The sequence below is a fragment of the Lichenostomus cassidix genome, chromosome 2 (genome assembly GCF_008360975.1).
Source record: "Lichenostomus cassidix isolate B80296 chromosome 2, HeHo_3.0, whole genome shotgun sequence".
Classification (NCBI taxonomy): domain Eukaryota; kingdom Metazoa; phylum Chordata; class Aves; order Passeriformes; family Meliphagidae; genus Lichenostomus; species Lichenostomus cassidix.
Window position 1 is genome coordinate 47,880,913 of NC_139482.1, and position 24,516 is coordinate 47,905,428.

The window sequence follows — 24,516 nt, forward strand, 5'->3', positions numbered from 1 at the left end:
CGGGACGGGCCCCGCAGAACGAGTGTCGGCTTTAGAATATAGTAGTAGTGAAAAAAAAAAAAAACCAAACCAAAAAACCCCCATCAAAAAAACCCCAAAAACACGCACAAAAAAAGAATAAGGATAAGAATAAGAAATAGGAGAAGATGAAGATTTAGAAATAGTAATAGTCAATAGGAATAAGAAATAACAAAAATTTGAAGAACATAAAGAAGAAGAAATAGTACTAGTAGTAAGAAATAAGTAGAAGAAAAAGGAGTAGAAGAATAAGAAGATAAAGAAGAAGAAAGAGTAGTAGTAGTAAGAACTAAGTAGAAGAAAATGGAGAAGAATAAGAATACTAAGATGAAGAAATTGTCATAGGAAATAACAATAGTGATCATATTAAGTCAAAGAAGAAGATTAAGAAGATGAAACAGCAGTAGTAGTAGGAGTAGTAAATCAATAAAATAATTATAATGATAATAATATTTATAGTAATATCTAGTTCTTATACACATCCACACACCTTCTAGAATCACAGAATGGTTTGGCTTGAGAAGGGCCTCAAAGATTGTCTAGATCTTTATCTGATTATCTTCGGCACTCTTGCTCTCTCTCTGAGGTCTCTTTCCCATTTCTTTCTACCTCTCTGCCTCATATTGCTTCTTCAATAAAATCCATGTGAAGTCAAATTTGTATGTTGTCAACATGTGATCTCATTTGCACCTTAATTCAGGCAGAGGCATCTCTCCCTCATCACATCGTAAGGCATTCTCTGCCCAGCCTGCCTTCAGAGCAGAGGTGCTGCAGCTCTCTCAGCATCTCCATCGCGCCCCTCTGAACTCATTTCAGCAGCTCCGCATCCTTCTGATGCTGGGGCCCCCAGACACGGATGCAGTGCTCCAGCTGGGCTCTCCCAAACACGGAGCAGGGGGGCAGGATTGGCTCCCTTGACGTGCCGCTTGTCGCTCGTTTCCCTGCCGATGGCCCAGGATGGATGGGTGGCTTCCTGGGCTGGGAGCTCAGATTGCGGGCTCACGCTGAGCTTCTCATCCATCAGCAGCCCCAAGTCCTTCTCCGCAGGCCCTGCCCCGCTCAGCTTCCTGTGCCCTGCAAAGCCCGTGCTGAAGGGGAGCTCCCCCCACTCTCTGTGTCACTGGGGAAACCATTCCAGATCCCCGAGGCCAAGGCAGAGCCCTGAGGGACATCCCTCGTCCCCGGTCTCCACCTGGACAGGGAGCCACCGACTACAACTCCTTGGCTGCCTCCATATGGCCAACTCCTCGTGCCCCGCACAGCCCACCCTCTAAAGCCAGGGCTCTGCACTGCGGGGCTCGGGCTGTCGCGCCTTGCTGGGACTGTAGGGGAGCTCCACCCACTCTCTGTGTCATGGGGGAAATCATTCAAGATTCCGGAGGCCAAGGCAGAGCTTGAGGGATATTAGCCCTGAGATGGAGAGTCAAGCTTTGCCTGGGTTGCAGGCATCTGGCCAGCAGCCAGAGTAAGACAGGGACCTGGAGCAAAGCATGGCTGCAGAACTAGGAGCAGCAACTCCCGAAGACAGGGAAGAGAGCTCGAACTCTGCCCCTGCTTCCCCATCCGGCTGCAGCCAGGCTGTGCCAGACTTAGCCCAGGACAAGCAAACATGTAACAGAGCAGATGCACTGGATGGGCCAGAAAGGTTTCTCTTGGCAGGACAGAGTGGGACTCGATGTAAAATGAGGATGGCTGCTGAGAAAGGTGCTGCAAGCTGCCCAGAGAGAGAAAGATCAGGAGCAGAAGAGGTGAGTGACACCACACAGGAGGCACAAAGAACCACCAATTTTTGCCAGGCAACTTGTGATACCCTAGGGCCAGGCAGGAAGGCCAGACTCCAAGGTTTTGAGTGCTTTGTTTTGCTGCTCTTTTTCTTTGGATTATTTATATAATTTATATGACTTTCTTCTGATATAGGGGCACGCAGTTGCGAGCCAGCAATTGAACTGTTATGGCCCTTGAAATGAAGAGTGGCAGGAAAGAAAGTGTTTGAAATGAAGAGTGACATGGGGTGGGCAGTCTGGAAAGAGCTCAGAGGTCTGCTCTGCTTCTGTGCCCATGTTCCTGCAGTGCTGCCCTTAGAAGAGAGCAAGAGGTGGGATCTACTGCCATGGCCACCTGGACTGGCCCTGACAGGGAGAGAGGGCTACATGAAACAAGCAACACACATTGAAGGGTTTGCTTCAGTAACACTGCTGCACTGCTGCTGTTAGCCATTGAATTTTACCCACTGCCATGTCTCATTTTTTCCTGTTCGTGATGCAAAGCTGGAACAACTCTCACGGTCTTTCAGTTTTATCTTGTCAGCCTCTGACCCTGTCAACTGGCAAACTGCTGGTGGCATAGTAATTACCCAGATGTTGATTTACTTCAGTCCAGCAAAGGTAGATTTAGTTGTGTTTCTCATGGTGTGCATGTGTGACTGATTAGCACTTTTTTTGAGCCTCCTGGCTTCCTCTCCTTCAGGTGTCCCAGGAGAAGGTATTCTTTATATTCAATGTCTCATTATTGTGAGGCACCTGGGTCAAAGCAGTATGATTTACATGATGTTCTGACAATATTTTCAGGGTGCCACTTTATATGTGGCATGCAGCCTTCTCTTTGCCTGATGAACGACGTGCACTTCAGAGCAGTGAGCATCTACACTCTGCTCAATGTTTTGCATTATTTCCAGTTCAGCTGCCGCAACCCTGGCTCTATATGTTATCTGTATTTTCTAAAAGAGATAAAACTTCTAAACTTTGTCAGTTTATCTGGCTGTCCCAGTACTTACTGGGCACCATCAACCACCCTAACTAGGGCTGAGCATAGTAAGATGCGGAAAAATTTAATCACGACAGATTTTTTAAAGGCATGTGCTCTTGTAATTGGGTTGATATTAATGAATGTAAGTATACATACATTTTTTTATATGTTTGGGTTGCTTGTATGTACATGAATAAAATAAGAAATTAATTTAAGCTTATTTGGTTGAACAAATGGCATTGATATTGGCAAGTGTTGTGTAGAGTTTCTTGGGCCACTCAGGAGATGGATGTACATGCTGACCTGCAGCAGTGTTTCTACAGTTTTTCTAGAACTCTTTTTGTACCAACCCTGCCAAATGCTCATTCTCCAGGCACATAACAGTTTTCTATATAAAGGATGGTTTTAAAAATAACTCTCATGTACCTCTTAGATCCAGATGCTCTTTTTAGCCGTGGAAAACTCAACATTGTGATGACATATATTCCCACTGGGGAAAATATTTATTCTCCTTGCTTTACAAAATGTAGTGTGCGAAATCTGGATGATAATTTGGGACCACATTTATTATGAAATGTCTCAAATATGAAATGAAACACTTGTGTTGGTCTGATCCTATTTGTAGTAGAGCAAAGTACAGAAGGAGTATGCATGGTAATATCATTCACACTCCTCCCTCTTTATATTTAAAGTGTTCTATTTAGGAAGCCACCCTGACCCACTAGCCAGTAAAGAAAATTCTCTGGAAAGAAGAAGGGGGAGAAATGCACCTCTTTTTGCATTTCTAAGAATAATCATGACCAGTAACTTCAGAGGTACTGTAAAAAGTACAAGATATGTAGTAGTCAGGTATTATCTGGTACAGATATAATTAGATCAGACAGATGACATCATAGGTTTTTGGGAGAACAGTAACATTGAGGAGACTTTTGCAAGGTAATGAATGTCCCTGTGGAATTCAAGGGTTCTTTTTTACTTTGGATTTAAATGGGATAAGATTGATATGGCATAATGCATTTATTCAGCATCCTTTATGGAAAGAAAGATGTCTTTTAAATGCTCAATAAATCAGACTTGTCTGCACATATTTAAAATAAGTGAGCTGGGTTCATTTTTCAAAGGCATCTGTCTAGTTCCATTTTAGAAAACCTACATGGTCTCCAGTGGCTTCTTTAGAAGGTTGCAGCTCTTCCAAATCTGCTATGTCACTTTCTGATGACTCTGTTCTTGTTCCTCTTGTGGCACTATTTAGTGGCACTCTTGTGGCTATATTTAGTCAATTGAATGTCGACAAATAATTAGAAAAAAAGCCTGTAAGCAATTATATCCGATGTTTGTAGGCATAAGTGTGGTAGTTTCCCTGGGGCAACGGATCCACAGTTGAATGGTGTTGTGCTGCAGCACTCATCTCCAGATGGAGTCACTGAGTCAAAATGGCCAAGTGTAGAACAAAGTCATAGTAAACTGGGATACTGTGTTATTTACTGGTGGAAGAAGATCAGGATTCAGGAAGCTCATACTCAATTTCTGTTGATCAACTGTTCCTAGCACTTATGAAAATATTCTGTAGCCAGTTTTATGCTGTGATGAGAGTTTCTTAAAGGGCTGAAACTACTTTTTGATATGCTAGTAACAAATGTTCCGGATTGGCCCAACCACAAAACTTCCCTCTGAGTCCACATGTGTTACATATTTGCAGAAATACTTTAGAAATGGTTTGCTAAACATGGCAAGTGCAAGTGCTATAAATTTTAAATGGAACTGCTCAATTAAATCAGTTGCTGATAGGTTGAGTGAATGTTCTTCAAGGTGGGTAACTGAAAATTCTATAGTCTGATGCAAAAAAGGCAAGACACAGACACTTCTATTCTCCTTCCAACCATCACATAGTCTTTATTAAGCAGAATATTAAATCTGAGCAGCATTATTTCCTTGAATTCAATTTTTCTGAGCATATGTCAGATAAAAGCCTTTCCATCTTCTGATTTTTAACTGCTTGCTAACACAGTACCTATTGCAAACTGCATATGGTAGTAAAAAAGTGATGAGATCCTTGTCTGGATTCAGAGTAAGGCATCCAAAATAAATTTGAGTAAAATGACCTTAATTTAGCAAAATACTTCAGCTTTAAGCATGGAAATAGCCAATGAATCACATGCTTAAAGTAAGACTCATATATGATATGTGCTTCTTGCTAAATTAGGCATAAATTACATCTACATTTTAAATGGCAGCAAAAGCCCAGTAAAAAGACAAAACCAACCAACCAAAAACACAAAGAAAAGATAAGCATGAAAGCTTTGGTTCAGAAGCAATAGTTTCTCAGATGTAATGCAGTCCACATAAGGCCTGTTTTGTTTTTACTCAGTCACTTTATTATTTATTGCTCAGTATCAAAAGGAATCAAACTGACATTGATTAAAGGCCATTGTGATTTGTAGGTAATATTAATATAATTCTTTGAATAGTACGATGCACATTGTAGGGATAAATCAAAGTCATAGAAGACTGAAAAGGGGGGGGAATCACAGTATAATGCAATCATGTAAACAATAGCACAGATGTATAGATTAATACAGATTTCCTTTTGTCCTCTTGACAGGCCTGATCAAAAGTAGCAAATAATTGTAACAAACACTTGAGTTTTTCCTTTGAATGCGTGAATATATAAAAGAAAAATAATCTTATAAAGCAGAGTGGATTAACATATCTCTACTGCTTTTCCTCTTGATCTTTAAGGCTTATCAGAATCCTCTCCCACTGAGTTTATTAGTTACTTAGGAAAATGAGCTGAGCAAATGTTTTTTGAAGTGGAAAAAACCTCTGCTTATATTCCCACAGAAGACATGAAATCAGGTACTTTTGATCGGCCAGGAGGTTGTTTATAATCAGTATGGACTGGTTGTAACACTAAGGGCCATGTTTCAGCAGCTGACAGCCCTGCAACTTCCTCTGCAATTAAATGATACATAAGAGCTGCAAAATACATCTCTGAGAGGCTAAAGACCAATCTGCTCTGAGAACTTCTGGTCCAGTATAGAACTCCCCTGGATTTTTTAAGGCTTTGAGCAAGATCAACTATTCGAACAGGGCAACTCAGCTACTGAGACCTGGGCTGTGCAACACAGATTCAAACTGCATCTATATGTGGGAACAGGACCAGTAACTTCTTTTTTAAAAAGAGCATCCACTTTGCAAAGGCCTATACTAGCCTGGCATGCACAATCAGGACTTAGGACATCAATTTGTGGTTAATCACAGAAAAGACAGGCATTCAGTTTCAAGCTAGTCAAAGAAGGCAGGAATTCAGCAGGGATCTTTAGGATAGGGCTTAATCTCTATGTCATAATACATGCTAAGCTGTTTAAGTGTATTTGGTGCAATTACATCCAATTAAATTCTTGGAAATTAGGTTCCCTGTCTTCAAATATCATAGGGCCCCTGCTCTATAACAGGATTGGCCCTGACTGACTGACTTGTGTAATTTGGTTGAGACCCACAGGTCCCACAGACTGCTCCCCAGGTACCGAAAGGATCATGTGCCCAAAACACATTTGAAGATGGAGGCTTATATGGACAAAATAGGGATGTCTGCACAGTCTCACTAGCATCAAAACGGCTCAAGGGATGATCATGGTGGTTTATGCCAAGGAGGAATTTATGTCGGTGAATCTACTGCTGAATCTGCAAAACTTTTATTAAGCAATTGAAGAAGACAGCTTTGTTGTGTGAACAAAACACCAAGACCCTCATTGCCTTTCTGTCATGAGTTCTGCATTTTGATAATTACAGTTTCACTCCTGTGCGCAGCCTGTCTTTTCCTAACATTTTCAGTCTTCCAGTGGGCTAGTTAATTGTTTTATTTTTTATAAATAGGATTAATATATAAAATGTCTTAAGTGCAATAAACACAGAAAAATATAAAATGTTTCAAGCCTGTGGCTGTCTCCCAGCATTTTGCCCATTTTCTGTATCACCAGATAAAGGTGAAGGAAACACAGAGAGTTGCTTCCAAGCAGGCTTGTGAATCCAAGGACCAGCTATTTTTGTGACCTATTAGAGCAGCCGACACACACCCAACATACGCTGAGAGCTTTTGTTCATATACAGAGAAAACAAAGGACACACACATTCGCTACTCTTTCCTATGGGAACATTGCACAGAAAGAGAAAGTTGCCAGCTTCCAGGGCACAGTGCATTTCTCGAACTGACATTCACTCGGTGTCTTCAAACTGATTTGTTATGAGACTGAACACCAGGACTAAACGCATAAACTCAGTTGATACTGGGGACAAAACTGTAGAACCACAGCCACACTTTACTACAAGCATTGGACTGTAGTGCGAGGACAGTTTGAACGGTATTTTCCCCCCTCCCCCAAAATACACACTTCAAACAAGAAAGCAGTCCAACAGTTTTCTAAGACACAAGAACAGGACGCAAGTTTAGTCCTTCAGAACAAGCTGTCTGTCTCCATCAGGGTTGTAGCAGCCATCTTGCACCAGAAATCAGCCCAGGCTTTTTTCCCCCCCACTTACCTTATTCCTGTTAGTATCCGAGGACCTCTCATTTCCCTGGTGGTTTCTGACTACATTTTCTTTCAAACATTCAACTTTTCATATTTTTAGTGTTGCTGTGGCTGTCTATAAGTCTTTTTCTTCTTGTTGTTGCATTTTTCTCACTATTTCCCTGAACATCTGCAAGACAGCCCATCTGGGTTGACACAGTGTGAGATGAGGCAGACAGGCATTGCCAACAAAGGGCTCCTACTGCAGTGAGTGGGCTGTTGGAATCAGATGTTTTCTAAGACGTCTATGGGGACAAAGCCTTTCTTCTTCCCGCTGTATACTTTGATAAAGCCATCATGTTCCTTTTCAGAAGTCACACAAATCTGAATACAAAAAAGGTATGAAAATGTTAAACTCTCTGCCATGATTAAAGAGACAAATTATTTCAGGGTATTTATAAGGTAGGTTAGACATCCCGCTAGCTACTTCTATAAGTAGAACAATCCCTGTTGGACTCTCACTACTTTGATAAGAATCTCAAACTCATATATTTAGAGAATCACCTGTCTCCCTGAAGTGCCCACGTATACATGAGAGACATTAAAACTGTTAAGAACTTTGTGGTGGATAAAAGATTTTGAAACTTGAATTATGACTTCAGCCTACTGTAATGATCATGCTTTAGCTGTCTGGGTACGAGAGGAATGGGTATTTCAGACCATTAGCTGACTCTCTCAACACTTGGGGGTGCAAAGTAATCGTGGGTCACTTGTAGCAATTGACCTGAATGCAAGCATATTTTATTTTGCATATTAAAGGAGCCTTGGTACTTCTAGGATGAGCAATGGATTATGTTATTTACTCAGCCCTTGCACCTACAGCTGTCTGTTTTGGATACCAAAATATGTGATCTGAATCCAGCTCTGTGAGCATGTGTCCATAAGGTCTGCTCCAAATAGAAGCAGTTCTGAAATCATGTGGTCTTTTCAACAGCACAAATATTACATTGTGGTAAAGGTTTTCATTTCCTGAAGACCTTTGTGATCTCAGGCATTTCCACCTTAAGGTCCTTCTTGAAACATCTGTTAGTGGCCGAGCAATGTGAAAACATAGTGGCACAGGCACTTTAGGCTGGGCACAGCACTGCACCAAATAAAGAGTAGTTTTCAAACGTCTGTGCCAAAGAACTATATATTTTGTACTAGTCAAACAAGGTTAAAATACAGCTGGAAAACTGATGGTCCCGTTAAGACCACTCCATACACTGATTTCTCATGATGTTAGTGCCAGCCCTCTATCTGGACTAACACTCATCTCTGTCTGGTAAGTATTTACAGTGTTTATTTACAATAATTCAGAGGATATGAAATGAACAAAAATAGCTCTGAAGTGTTCCTGGATAAATCCATTTCAGCACGACTATTATGGGCGACACCTCAATACCACATCTGAATTCTGGACCAGCTTGTCCTGTGGTTGCTTACACAAAATTTATTAGCAATGCTGATGCTGCCAGAGGGAAATAAAAGGTCATAAGAAGGAGGTGAAGCTGCTTCATATTTGCCACCTCCACCATTTGAAAATAGGGAGGTTGATCTCTCTACCTGCAAACAAAGTTTTGGAAAGTAAATGGACTCATTAATTTTTTACCTAACCTGCCTACTCAACATTAACCGAATTGGATCCCTGGGGCAGAATAAGTGAGCACACCAGCAGGGCTGACATGCAATTAGAAAGAATAATGTACTGTTGTTGAGGCTAAATCACATGGAAAGCGTGGGAGAGGTCTAGAATTGATGCTGTCTAATTCCGGTTCTGTTGCAAAACAGCCAAGCTCATTTGTGTCATGAATCCCCAGCACAGCACCTGCATCCTCTGCAGTCACCTCACCATTCAAAGCAAAGAGGTGCAAAGCACATGGACAGAGAAAATAGTTTCTAACTAGTGCTACATGTTGGTTCTGTCTCTGAGAAAGATGATGAAAACTGAAATCATGAGAGAAACAGCCTGAAAAGAAGCACAAGACTAAGGATGGCCAAGTATGGAAGACTATCCAAGTGTCGGAAAGAGAATTAGTTGAAAAGTTCCCCTTCTCAGTTTTTCCCTACTGCTGTGAGCCTTTGCACCTTCTCCAAAACTAAAGCTGACTGATTAAAAGGAGTGCCTTACTCCATCACTGTGCTTTTTTCCTAACTGAAGATGTCTGCAAGGCATCTGACTTTTTGATAGAGTCCCCAAAATAATCATGTCTTCAGCAGGTTTAGATTGCTCACTAACCATTATGCATTTCTTTGCTTAACCTCTCGGGTTCTGTGCAAAACATATTGCAAGAACAGAGGGCTTTTCCCCATTGTCTTTTATTGTCAGCAGAATGATTTGTGGAAAAAAGAAAAAGACTGAGATTTGTGAACACTGTTTTTCTTTATTTTTGGAGTGAAAAATATAGCAAATTTCTTTTTTTTTTTTTTTAAGTGTTGTGGGTTATTATTATTATTACTATTATTATTAATATTGTTTTATTCCATTGCTGGCTTGAGTGCTTCTTGATATCAGTGAGAGTGCTCTATCAATAACTTTAGATCTTCACTGGGCATGAGGATTACAATGCCTTTATGTAAGGACTCTCACTCTACATACCAATACACAGATCCGAATTCCCACAAATTCCAGCTGAAATTCTCTCATGCTAAGACACTAAGTCTTGCGTGTGCCAGACCCCAGATGGCAGGGTTTTTTCCCACTACTTTCCAAGGAAGGGGAGGTTTCAGGGGCAGAGTAAGCTTGGCCACAATATGCCACACTTTCATAATCCTGTGCACCTCAGGAAGTCTCATGGGCCTGTGACAGCTGCTGCAAAGCCCTGGAGCTGCTACAAATTCTGCAGTTTTCAGACAAGACTAAATAAAACACCATCTATGGCCACTTTTTCTCTCATCCCCTTTTAAGAATGCTGCCAAGGATTTAACTAACGAATTGTAGCCTGGGGATTTGGCTCTTGACTTTCTTACATGGGTGCAAATCTGGAGTAATCCCAGATGAGGCATGGTAGTGTCCAGAGTTTTGGATTCCACCTGATGAATCAGCTGTTGTTGAAGATTAGCCCTGATGAGAGCTGGCAAAGATGATGATTGTGAAGGAACGAGATGCCACAGGTACCGACATCTGGCTGTGGTTTTCTGTATAAATTTGGAAACTGCTTAAAATGGCAGATACTCAGGCTGGGATGTTTTGAGGGGAAGGCTGCTGGCCTGACTAGAAAAGTGAGCCAGATCAACCACTCTTCACTTGGTAGGAGCACAAAGGGAGAGAGCTGGGTTTTTTCCCCTGCACTCTGGCTCAAGAGATTAGTAGTGGAGCAAGCCACAGGGTAAGAAACCACATCTCAGGCTATTTCTCACCAAACAAGGGATCTTTGGAACTATCTGAAAGTGGGATCTTTCAGAAAGTTACTTTCCCATTCTTTCATCTCTTTTGCTTGAAAAAATACCCCGAACACTAAAAACAAAACAAACAAATGTTCAGATCATGACTGTTGTCTGAAATTGTCAACATCTGCCCTGAGAATTTTTTATTCGTCAGTCAGGCCTGAGCAGGTGGGGGAGATGAGCAATTAGAAAATGGTCCTTTAACCTCCATGGTCATTTCCTCTTCTTGTAAGTCCTGTGATTTGAGTTTGGGCTCAAGTGCTCAGTTCTCTTTGTCTGGGAGTAATTTTGAACTTGCTGCAATTTTTGCAGCTGTCTTCTCTTCTTTCTTCCACATAATTAACCCATCTGTCATCCACAGACTGGTTCTGATGAAGAAGAACCTTGGTTATGAGGGCAGTACAGTTCCAAGAGCTGTCCTGGAGCCTGCAGACAGTGCCAGGTCAAGAGGTCTGCAAGTTCAAGTCTTCTGTTTGCAAGAATGACAGCACAGGGACACTGTGAGCTTTTACATCTGCTGCTGCCAGTTCACTGAAATTCTTGCCTGTGTGAGCCTTGTGGATGGAAATGCTAAGTAGTTCAGTTTCCATACCCATTCAGTCATAGCGCAAATGACAATGAAGGGTTTTATATCAATTGTTTCACTAGGTTTTGGACTGAGAACACTGGCTTGTTTTACCTATGTCACTTACTTGGGGTTTTAAAGAAGACCTGGACTAAGCTGGACGCGAAATATGCTGTGCCCTTGTTTCAGCAAATCTTGTGTGCCACTCTGCATCCCTGAATGAATGGGGACATCCATCCCTTCTCAGCAAGACAGACTTAAATGGAAATCAGAGATAGCTGGAAAAAGACCTGTCAGCCTAGCTGTGAAGTGCAGCACTTAAAGCTGAGGAGCACATGAAGAACTTCAATATCACTTTCAGTGCTGAGTTTGCCTTTTAGGTGATTTAATTTGAATACGTAAGTCACTGTGATGAAACTAATTTCCAAAGGCAGCTGAGCCATGCTCTTAGAAGCTCACCTTCTTTTAACGTATCCCAAAAATACGGTGACAAAAAGTTACTCCTAGAAAATGAGGTGAAAAGCCAGGTAGCCACAAAGAATACAGACCAATCAGAAGACATGAGAGAGGTGGACTTCCTGGCTCTATAGACTTGTCCTCCAATCCTGCCTTACTAAGTCTAGCCTTGTGGATATGTGACATATATAAAACACCCATCACAAAATGCGTCTGTTACACTGACTTTCATGTAAACTCATAAAGCACATCTGGATGAGGCAAAGAGATTCTGATTCCCAGTTTATTACAAATGTGATGGTTTGGGGTCACTTGCGCAATTTAAAATCAATTATGTTACTTAATTACACAAAGCCCAGCTCTAAAGTAATTTATATCAGTGTAACTATAGCTGTGAGAGGGAGCCAGGAAAGGGTGTGACTAGGTTCTTTTCAAAGTCAAAGCAGACATTCAAACAATAGATTATCTTGACTTCTTTAAAAATAAGGATGATCAAATACCTTAAAGACATTTTAAGAGATGTTTTTCCAAATATTGGTGATATATAAGATATTGTGATTCTTTTGTGAACAGAGGTCAAATCAGAGCCTCTTATCATGCAAAGAAGAATTTGTATAATGTATGGTAATGAATTTGTGTAGTCTAGAGCAGAAGCTACAGGCTGAAGAAAATTTTATATATACAAATGATGGTACAATCAATCAGAGTTGGAAATTATGGAGTTCATATTGTTTGTAAGACAGCTCAAAAGTGTGGAAAGCCTCAGAAACTGGCTGTGTTTGGCTTCCTTATTGATAATCTGGCTTTATTGATGTCAGGTGCTATGTCTGCCTACCTCCTACAGATTCTTGATTGAGCCCTATTGTGGCCAGTTTACTTCTGAACTGGTTTTAAGACTCAAAAATTTGTCAGTGAACCCTAAACTCCAATATGTTGGTGTCTCTGAAACAGTACACTTTTTCTCCTCCAGGCTGGGTTTCACACTGCGCAGTGAAATTTTCAGTGCATCCTTTGTGAAAACTAGCATGTGCATAATGCTCAGGATGGGTGAAAAAATTGTATGGTTATTCTTCAGACCCCCTCCTTGAACATTGACTTTGCCAGAAAGGTTTGAATGAAGCTGAAACTGCAGATGTTATTTCCATGGCATGAAACTGTAGTAAGACAATTTTCAGATCTCCATGTGCTCCCTTTGTTTCCCTGCTCGGTGTACTATTGGTTCATTTTAAAATATGCTCTGCTGTATCTGAAAACCTATGGGTGTGTACCCTCCTGCCAATCTTCCCTTCGTCCTCCTGGGACTGGCTCAGAGAGAGCCAACCCCCGCCCTTTTAAGGGGCTCCTTCCCCTTAAAAGCCAGAGCCTGGATCAGAGAGGTCTTCTCTCTGGGCTGGCAGCCCCTATCCCATTCCTGCTTCCCTCCCCTTCTCCTTTCCCTGTGACCCTCTCCCCCGTACCCCAAATAAACCTCTCCACCAGAACAGAGATGGAGTCCAGTTCTTTCTTTGTCTCACTATATTCCTGCTGAATTGACGTGGTTTAGAGACTGATGCCATGCCACAGAACCTCGGGGGCTGGGCGCACCAGAGCCGGTGGGATTACACAGACCAGGGACCCCGGACTGGTGGGGAGCCGGCTCGTGCAGCCCCCCCCCGGCCCTTGATACATCATGAAACTGCCGAACAATTCCAGAAAAAGTCTCACTCACTGTGCCTCAAATTTTGAAAATACCTCTGCTTGCCTAAAATACCTTTTCTTAGGGTAGTCATTTGGCTTTGTTGATGTGAATATATTGCCTTTTGCCATATGAGAATAGACTCTCTACCCAGAAAAATTCATATAGGGCATAAAGGGGACAGAGACCTGAAGGATAAACCATGGAAGGTATCAAGCAATATAAAGAAAATTCATATTATTGTCATCAGATAAGTTTTTCTGTTAGTATATCATCCCTGCCTTCATTGTCAGAATGGTTCTGTACTCTTGTTAGACCACACGGAAAGTGACTCAGGGAAGTAACTTTGCCATACTATAGTCACAGGAATTTATTAGACCAGTTAATGAGCTTTTCTAGCTAAAGTGAGACTTGACAGGAATTAGTAGTGATGAATAATCCCTTTTCTTATTGCTAATCTGGAAGAAGTCAGTGCTTTGAACATAGTAGATATATTGCACTCACATTGTGCCCAGAGATAGGTAAAATGGCTGATGATATCCCACAGAAATTCCCAATGAACAAAAGACAAACAAAAAATTCTGCCAAAGTTTTCCCAGAAGTCCCATACAGAAGATTTTTCTTTTCATGCCTTCCCCCATTGCACCTGTCTCTCTGCTTCACATGGAAAACAATGGAGAAATAAAGAACAGAAAGTAGGATAAATGGCTGAAGAAATAAGAAAAGAAATTTGACTTTGGAAATATAAATTTTTAAAGTAAAAAGTTCCCAATAACAATTAAAATGTTTTTCACAGTATGAGTTTTTCCACAGTGAAGGCAGAGTTGTTCTGTATTAAAAAAAATAAAAAATTATGCCCTGTATGGAGGGACAGCAGGAAGCTGATTAGTGTCCACAGCCTCACTGTGGCTGTCCCACCTGCAAACTACTCAAAACAGCCTTCAAGCTACTTAAATGTCCCCTTTTTGCATAATTTGTGTGAGAGTGGAGTAGGATCTCTTTGCTGTGCTCTTTTCCTCTCATATATCTGCATTCACATGTTTGTGCAGTCTGATCTCTGCCCCCGTTTCACAATAAATATTTATTTCTTTCTTCCTCAGAAGCTGCTCCCACATGGACCGAGCACCCGACAGCATTCATATTGAGCCTCAGCATTTGTGTGGGATTGAGACAGCTGAAAAAATTTTATAAAAGAAAAGGAGGTAGTAGACAGACAGGATAGAGTCACTGGTTTTCTTTACTTCCTGTCTTGCCGGAGACAATGAGGCACCCCTGACTGCAATCTCCCTATTGCAGGGAGGCTATTATGAAATAGCGACAATAGGAAGGTCCTTGTGTTTAGATGAAGCTGCCAGACCTGCCCACTTGGCAACTGTGGTTTTGTGAGAACTGAGGCAAGAAACTGGGCTCTCACTGCTCACAGCAGCAGCCACGCTGACAGAGATGATCTGGTATGCCCACTAATGAGACGTGACGCACATCTTGACCATTCCCTCATGCTGACATGCCATATTCCAACGCTATAATTTCCTCTCTTTGCCCTTGTGTACCGCTTATGCTAAAGCACAAAACCTTGTTCTACATCAGTAATTTTTTTTTGGTGTCTGTGTGCACAGATATGAAAAATTCAGGAGAGGTGTTGGTTAAGAAAAATGTAAAAACTTTCTTTCTAGCAACTGCAGGGCTGCCCAAAGTACTAGGCATACAGGAGCAGTTAAAATATATTCTGGTCACTGTATTTCTGTGCCTTCCTTAAAAAGCTATGTGCACCCAAGGATTGTTTGCACTGGTATGTTTTGCTATGCCACAAGGCAGCAGCAACAAAGCTGTAAGTTAGTGTTACAAAAGTCCTGAATGGAAAATCATTGGCCCTGAACTCCACACTGCCTCTGACTTCATCTCTACTTTATTAAAATCAGTGGCTGTTCAGGCACTGCAAGGCAAACCATTTCTGGTGATGTGACATCAGTTGCCACAGGAAAGGAAAGATCTAATGGTGTAGCGAGCAAAAATCCAGCTTTTTATTACACCCAGGTGTCAGAGAACTCAAGCTGAGCATCACCCTTAGTCAGTCATCCTCCTATTTACATGAGCTTATGCCACAAACCTGTCCCTTAATGCAGGTTTTGAGTCATGGCTTGTGCCTAGTGAACCCATCTGGAGGACACAAAGTAGAAGTAGCTGCTGAAAATACACCAGGGTGAATGGACCCTGCAAGTTCTCCCTGGATGTGGTGGCCTTTAGCTTACAGGAGCTAAAGGAGCACTTACAGTTTAGAAAATAATACAGCCTGTAGAGACGGTATGGAAATGGTGACATAAAATGAAAGATTAAATATAACTTGTAACTGGTGAACAAGAGTTACATTTAGGATTTACAGCTTTGTGTGATGCTGCCTTAACTCTGTTCCTGTTGAAGAAAAGAAAATGGGCTGTGTTTAGATCTGTAGGTAAGTTAAGGTCTGAGGAGGGAGCCACTGTCTTTTATTAGATTAGCTCTAATAGTGAGGAGAAAAACATATCATTTTTCAGGCACGCAAGTTCTACTACTAAGACTCTGTGTTCATCCCTCTGAAGTCAGTAGGAGAGTGCAAAATATGTAAAGTATAACTATGAATGTCTGTGAGATTGAAAATTCAGGCTATGTTAGGCATTGAGTATGTGTTTGCACAAGGCAAACACTGCTCTTAACTGGCTAGTAGACACTGTCACCATACAAATAATAAATCTTGTAAAATTGCAATGAAAAAATCTGCCTGTCCTCACACAATTTTGGCTCCAGTCATTGATAACACTGATGGATGCTCTAGTCCAATGAGGTCCAGCACAGGGAATCTTACCTGGTTCTCTTTCAGAGTTATCTGTCCCTGTTCCTTGCAGCCAATGAATGTCCTGATACACCTGTAAATCTTCTCATTTTGTTGCACTCTTTGAACAAAGTTTGCGGGAAAATATCCAGTTCTGTCATCAATTCTCCCCTATGAAGAAAACATATTGATAGTAAAAGAATGTTAACTGTAGCAGCTTTAATACAAGTTCAGTATTGAAAATAAGATGTTTTTCCTTTCGGAAAGAAAAGAGAGATAAAATGACTAGCATATACCTTCCACCAGTCTTCATTAGAGTCTTCCAGAAGAGTGATCATGTCCCCTGGCCTGTAATTAGAAGAGGAATGGTATTTAAGATGACTCTTAATTGTCACATTGAATCAGCTTCCACAATTACCTTCTAATAGGAAGGTGGTCCTTCCATGGCTCTTTTGTCTGAGTATTCACTGCAGGTAGACTCAATAAGATGGCAAGATTTTCTTCAGTCACACATGGTAATGTAGAAAAAGAATCTCTGTATCTTTGGGCTGGATCTTTATTTTGAGACAACATCTGTGAACTGGAAATTTTCCTTCCTGTTTATTAAGAAGCTGTTTAAAATACAGTCCTGATTTGCTAAAGGCATTGTTGCTTTACTTCAGACGTTTCATATTGTCGAGACACACCACTTCATCATCTGTGTTTTCAAGCTGTGATTGCAGAAGGAAGGCAGCAGGAAAATAGTTCTGTTTTACTGACAAAGGCAATTAGTCAGCAGGGATATAATTCTGCCCAAGAATGAATTTTTGATTTGAATGGGACATATTTACCTTTGTAATGTGTGATGCTGGGTTGTAATTGCTAAGTATCAGCATCCAGCTGACTAGTTCCAAAGCAGAGCTAGGAGAATAATTTGGCTGGAAACACTAATAGCAAAATTTGCTGGGCTGATTTTGTGCAGGTTGTTGAAAAGTTTTTGACCTTTCCCCCCCATTGGTGGCACTTCATCAGCATTCCTATGTAATTATAATAGTGGTATGTTGTAAAAAGTCAATAGGAGACCATTTCCAAAGGGATTAACTCCAGAAAGCTCTGTCTGCTTGATAACAGACATTTCTTGGATCTTAATAAAATTAACTGTTGACTCCTAATTATTCAGCTTTCCCTGTTGGACTCACTGTATTGTTGAGGTATCAAAACAAGAGCCTGCAAACATATCCGGAGTGTATGATGTATAACAGTTGCAATCTAACAGGCTCTTTCAGCGCATGCATAGAAAATGTGTATCTGTCCAGGATGCAGCTGGAGGTGGGGTCTGTGGTGGACCTCTTTCCAAGTGGTTATCATTGCTGATGACAACTGGCGAAACAGGCATTTAATTTTCTAACACTGTGCAATCCAAAAGAGGATTTTTCTCAAGACCTCCTTAAAAACCTGTTTCAATGTGTTTGAAATAATTAAATGTTACTGAGATGAGAAAGGAAGCTAGAGAAAATAGACAGCTTAGTATCCCAGTGGTAAAAGATATTTTTACATGGGAAAGAATATCTGAGTCCTTTATTACAGTAAATATCTAATATAAAACACTCAAAGAGGTTTTAAGGGAACCCATAACTTCAACGTGAATAGACTGGGGCCAACACCATTGGCGTCCTTACACTGAAAGGAAAAACACTTTGAACAAGAAGGATGTGGAAAGCCTTGTCCACCCAGTACTTCTGAGCCTGGTATTTAGAAAAATAACCCAGAAAATATAAATTTATTTGGCTGTCAAAGAAAGATGGCAACTGAATCTAAAGTCTCTCCCTGTCACTTGTCTGAGCACTGAGAACTGTAGTTTGAAGACCTGCAGATTTTGCTGATTTTTTTTTCTACTAGAGAGCTAATATTACTGTCTTTAATCTCCAAAAAGGATTCAAAATAGAAATACCAGCTGGACCTGTTATTCTTCCTGCCTAGATGTAGGCTGCTAATTCCTGAAAGAGGGTAACAAACTCGGATCTTATTACTGGTTGAAATCACTGTATGGTCTCATCTTTTTCTTCTGTAAATCACAACCCTGGATAAGTTGTCTGGTCTACCTCAGCTATCTTGATTTCAGGAGATGGCAAGATAGGTGCTCATGTAGCTCCCTTCCAACTATTCTATTCTATTCTATTCTATTCTATTCTAATTCTATTCTATTCGTTACAGTGTCTGAAACCTGGGGTTGCTTGTCTCCAGGATTCTCCATTGTAATACAAGGCTATCACATAGAATAAGTGTATTACTGCAATGTCCTACTTTACTTATGTCAGAGCATAGGGAGAACCTGACTGGCTGCTCCTGACATTAGGGAAGAAATCCAGATTGTTGTAAGTTCTAATTTTGGCTGAAATCAGGGATGCACATCAGCCATGCAGTGTATCCTCTCAGAGATGATCTGGGAACTCCAGAAATCTGCCCTAACTCTCCCTCTCAGCTCAGGTCCTTGCCCTGCTACTTGCCTATGTTATGCTAGAGCTGATCAGTGCCTGACTGGTTCCCAACTCGGGTTCCCAGGACAATGCTTGTCAATCTTGACAAAATTGCTATGCTGAACCCACTTCCAGCACCTCAACTATGTTAAATGGGGATTCATGCAACTGAGCTGAATCCTGCCTGGCTCTGCAGTAACAAAACAACGCTACCAGCTCTTGGGCATCCCTTATGGAACTGTGGTAATGTATACATATTACTGAATTTCTGACCATGGGACAAAGGCTGCTGCTGTGGCTGAGTAACTTGAGTCTAAAACCTATCTGCTGTCCCTAGAAAGATCCTGGTGTCCCCTGAAAGAGCACAATTTTATACCACAGGCTGTTTTTCCCTCTGTGGTGGTTTTGATTGGCCCAAAACATCAGTGAAGTGTTTTTAACATCTAGGAGAAATTTGGACCCCTCAGAAGCTGTTCTAGTAGGCCTGGGGAGGTATCTGAGGGGTGGGGTGTGGCACAAAGATGGCTCCTGTGTGTCCTGAGTGCAAGTTCTGGAAGTTTTTACATCAAGTCCAGCAGAGCCAATCTCTGATGGCTCTGAAAGTGATGGACATGCTGCCGGCCAAGTTTGGGCCAATTGGAGGTGCTAGTTACGCCTCTGTGAAAACATATTTAAGAAAAATTCGAAACGAAGCAGGGGCGCACTTCTTTCACTTTGTAGTTGGAGGAGGAGGAGGTGGAGGTGAAAATATGTGAGGGAGAACAGCATGGAGATTGCCAAGGTCAGTGAAGAAGGGGGGAGAAAGAGGTGCTCCAGTGCTTCCGGCACTGGAGCTGAAACTTTCTGCTAGCCGTGGTGGAAGCTATGGGGGAGCCAGAAATTCCTCCTGCAGCCCATGGAGTCCATAAGGATGCAGAAATCCACCCATAGCTCACTCCAGAGGAGGAGGTGCATGCCTGGAAAAGACTGTGAACCAGTGGGAGTCTCATCTAAGAGTTAAAACTGCAAAAGGCCTTGACTGAGAGAGATAGGCCTTGCTCCTGGCATGGAAGCAGCCTGGCCTCAGCTCGGGAGAGTCTGCACAGCACCTTATGGACAAAAGAACTCATGTTGCGGCAAAATTCGGGCGGGATGTTGCTCATGAGATTGGACCCACGCCAAAGAAGTTCCCAGAGGACTGTCTCTCATGGGAAGGACCCCCTGGCTAAGTAGAGAACCTCTTTTCCTGATTGGACTGACCAGAGGACCCCTCAACCTGCCCCCTGTCTGTGTTGCTGGTTTGGAAAGAGGGACGGGGGGGGGTGAGTGCAGAGACTGCTTCTTAAGAGGGTGGGGGTGAGAGCAGAAAACTGTCTGGAGAGAGAGAGAGAAACAAGTAGAGATAAAGAGTATTTGTAGTAGAAGAATTGTAGTGACGAATAAATTTGAGAATCTGCTCTGTGAACTGAAAAGAGATCCCACACCCTGCCCCCCCCCCACCTGGCTTCTGGATTGTAAAGGAGGAAAGGGGGTGAATACTATAGGTTCATAAGAGGGAGGGGGGAGTGAACAAAATAATGTATGAGAAGTTTATTTTTGCCTTGCATTTATCCTCCAATTCTGTTAGGTAATTAAATCACCTTTTGCAACTTTAAGCTTGAAGCCTGTTTGCTCTTTTTCGTGCGTCCTCCTGGCAAGGTCCTGTCTCAAACCCATGACACCCCCTAAAATGTGGAACAGGAGGATTTTGAAGGATGTTACGTTTTCTGGATTTCTGTGTCTGGATGAGGATGGTAGTCCAGTGCAGGATTATCTGAGAGGTATTCTACTTCATGGAAGAAATATCCAAGACGGAATATGGTCGTAAGGAGCAGGATGCAAAGGGGAATCCCTCAAGCAGAATAGCTGGCAAGTAGCACTAACAGTTACCGTATACTGTGGTTATTTCCTAAAAAGCTGACATTCCTAAAATAATGATCAGGAAATGCCAGCAAAGCAGAATGATAGAAAGACTTGTAATTTTGGCCTTACATCTCACCCTTTAGTTCCAGAGCAGTGAGAAGGCACAGCTGGGAACAAAAAAGGCTTTCACTGTTGCAGATGCAGGAGAGGGGCATTTCTCTGGCAATTCCCTTAATTCTGTGGCAAGTGCACGAGTATTTTGATATAGAAGATGAATTGAAGACAGCTGACAGGTTTCACTGTAAGAACTCTAGCAAGACCATGTGAAATGTGAGTAGCATGAGCAAAATAATTTCAGTGAAAGAAAAGCTGTCTTTTTCCTTCAGTGGCCTTGGATTACACCTTGTAATGCTAGTAACTGATGCAGAACTGAGGAAGTAAGTACTAAAAATAGCATTTAACAAGGTTATTTTGCAAAGCTCTCATGTGAAAACACTGCCATTCAGCAGCTGGACATCATTGTCTTTTTTCAGACACAACTGAATAGGAGGGAGGATCAAACAGGACTGGTAAAATTTTTAGCATTAGCATGAGAGCTGGTGATGAATTCCTAGCTGAAAACTTCTGTTTGAAAAACAAAGCAACTGAAAACAGAATTTTTATATCTGAAAGCCATCTTGCTCCTAAAGTTACACAAGTGTTTTTGAAATTTTTAATCTATCGTATCCTTTCCAAAAGAATTGGTTATCAGTTCTTTTTAACTGTGAGAATAGCTTTGTATCTACAAGTGGATACCTCTATAGAAAAGTGTATTAAAAATGTCAGAAGAAACCCTCCCTTCCCCAAAGTCATATATAACCATATGACTGTCAGTGCACATGGGTCAAATAAACTAACAAATATTTTGGGGTTTACCTCATCTCCAAGTCTTCATTTTCTTGTGGTACAAATTTGTACAAGGCAACATAGGTGTTCATTTGTAACGTGCTTTTATAAAATGGTCCCTTTAAGAAAAGAGAGAAAAAGAAAATTTACATATCTGGTTTGTACAGGAATTCGGTTCACTGTGTTAGAGACAGAGGAACCAGAACCTGATCTTACAACAAATTAGCCAAAATCAACTCACTGTTTTCACAGCTTGGAGGACTATGGCCCAGACACACTGTAAGCCATTAAGGCAGTAACTATCTTCACTTAAAAATAAGATTATTTAAACTCTAAGACCAAATTCATGACTTCCAAAGAACATAAGCAGAAATTTGTACAGGCTGGTCTTTGAGATGAAATCTTAAAAATGATTTTCAAAATGAGTCTGCCTTTTTTCTCTCTAGTATATATAGCTCTTATGAACCTGTTAAAGTATTATTGGCATTATATAAGTTGTCTATTCTACAGTCCCTATTATGGATGGAGCTAAAATTGTACAGTGCACAGGTCCAAATTCAGAGCACGAAAATCACTTTCTGAAAGTGACTTTAATGTGTGGAAGCTTTTTGTGCTATGTTTGCAACCAAGAAGACTGGCTACTCTGTCTCCTCATTTTTAATCTGTTAATCTGGGGAAAAAGAAAGGCAGCTAAAACAAACACTAAATAATTTTCAAAATCAAATCTGTGATTTTTATGTTACAGCAGTTCTGTTGTAATTACATGGCCTGCACACTGAATCTTTTGTATTCACAAATCAATTTGCAATAATTAGAAAAACATAAAAGTGACCACAAAGGGTAAACCAAAAAGCCATCCAGTACTGTACATTGCTTCTAGCTGTGCTAAAAGAACACAACAGTCAGATATCAGTGACCCAGCAGACCTACTCAAGGTCCTCAGACAGCCATGAAAACAAGAGTTTTACATGACTTCCCATTGTCGTTGCATCACCACAAAATTTGTGCTCATACCGGGGAATTTGTGTTTTTTGGTTCTTCTCCAAAGTGTTCTGTGCCATTTTCGGAGTATGTAAACACTGAAATAAAGCAAACACATGACATTTTAGGAGTAGTTTAAGACTCTTAACCTTAACAGGATCACCTTGATTTTGTTGATCTCTTCCTTTTCTCCCTTATTTTCTGTGATTCCTTGTGGTCTCCTCCAAACCCTTCCACACTCCAAACAAAACCACATATGCTGTTGGCACATGACACAATCTCTGTCCTCAAGAATTTACAAGTGTAACAAATAAACCATTTTGATCAGATGAATACACACAAGTATAGCACTACAAACAGAACCTAGGTACTGTAAGTGCGTTACTATTTAAAGTCCAGCAGGCTTTTTCTCACATCGAGTACTGTATTTACATCTTTAGGATAAGCTGTATGTCCATTTTAAAGCACCTGCTAAAGCTGATGATCATTTATGAACAATATTGGGGAAGTTTATATGCCAAACCCCTTCTTTCCCCTCTTTGACCTCTATTTATTAGTGTTTGATAGCCTTCTTTGGCCCCACTCTCCAGGAGCCCATGCCTTGGTGGGCACGGGATACACTGTCTGTCTGAATTTACAAGAGATACGTGTATTGCTTTCAAAGCAGGATGGTTAAACTCAGGCCTTTAGATAAAGAAATTTTCTTTTAAGTTACCAAATCAGAAACTCATGGACTAAGACAACAGTCACAACACTTAGCATACCTGATAGGTAATCAGTGACCCTCTATCATAATTGATTCATGAGCTGACTGATCCCTGTCCTCAGTTATGACCCTAGAAAAACCATAGTGGCTTTATAATTTTGACTAAATTCTCCCTTCACATTTTAAGAATTGCCCAGTGTTTCTTGCTTCTGGATAAAGACTGAATATGATTTTAATATCTGGAGTTTTTGAGCAGCTAGAACCATCAACTCTTCTCCCACCATTTACCTCTGTAGTTGTTTTGAGCAGAAGCTGGACTTTGTCGTGTCTAACAACTTGAAAATCTCCAAAGTGGTAGTATCAGGCTGACTGGGGCATTTTCTTTTTTTTTCTCTGTCATACAGTTACATGCATTCAGGGGAAAAAAGGTCCAGGGAACACCAAACCCCTGAATTTTTCTCCTCTGCGCTTTCACTTTCTCATCCTTTCTTTCATTAGTACATATTTCTGCGACTAGTCTTCATGGTAGCTGACAACCTCACAGAGTCTGTGAAGAATCTTTATGAGTGAAATAGTAAGGTTCTTTGACAGTAGAATGTTGTACTTGGATATTGAAAAACAAGACAGTGTTCTTGTAACAGATAAGAGACAAGTGAAATGGCAGCCACAACATGCATGAGAAAGATTTTGTACAAAGTGACAGGCATTCATGAACACACACATCTTCTCTGACAAAATGTAAGACAATGTTGTAGTCATAAAGTTCAATGTGTGAATGTGAAGAGAGCATGTGAGCTGATACCTGCCACACTTAACCTGAAAATGCCACAAGTTTTGTCCGGCTGGCCCAACTGCAGCAGAGCTGGGGCCTCAATACACCCCTCACCAAGTCCTTTTGCAAAGGGACTCTGACCCTGCAGACTGTCATATGAACCAGAGAGAAAACGAGGGAAAACCTTAGAATAGTTTCCTGAATCTTTAGTATAGGGGTATATGTATGTCTGTCATGTGTATAAAGGGGTTTAAAGTGCTGCTATTACATTTTGGTAGTGTCTAAGTCCTACTCAAATGACTATGCTTTGTTTTTTGTGTCCAGAGGAAAAGGAGTTAGGAGGCAAATTGAGGACGTCCTAGTGAATATTTAGCTAGGTAACTAGGAGACTTTTGGACTTGCAAAAGGTCATTCACCAGACAAAGGAGAAGTATTTCAGCATCAGGTCTTGAGTAATTTCTGTTTGGTGACAGAAAATAAAGCAAGCTATGAATGTACAGCCTCATAAACTGTGCAGCTGACCCAGCATGTGGGGAGGGAGCTGAACTGTATCTTTGTGTCAGCTGAGAAGTGCTCACCAAAATTGGGTTTGCAGGGAGGATATCCCATATTTGACTCAAGGGGAAAGGGCGCAAA

At 41.2% G+C, this 24,516-nt stretch overlaps 1 protein-coding gene across 1 annotated transcript in view; it reads right to left on the reverse strand.

Annotated features, from left to right (window-relative positions):
* Positions 1–4,625: 4,625 nt before the first annotated feature.
* STAC (SH3 and cysteine rich domain) overlaps positions 4,626–24,516 on the reverse strand; it is a 73,495-nt gene continuing 53,604 nt past the window's right edge. The window contains exons 7-11 of the mRNA XM_085051454.1: positions 22,436–22,500; positions 21,452–21,540; positions 16,496–16,547; positions 16,233–16,370; positions 4,626–7,655 (exon numbers count right to left, since the gene is read on the reverse strand). Of these exons, the coding sequence (XP_084907580.1) occupies positions 7,557–7,655; positions 16,233–16,370; positions 16,496–16,547; positions 21,452–21,540; positions 22,436–22,500 (443 nt within the window). The 3' untranslated portion in view covers positions 4,626–7,556. The remainder of the gene's footprint in view (positions 7,656–16,232; positions 16,371–16,495; positions 16,548–21,451; positions 21,541–22,435; positions 22,501–24,516) is intronic.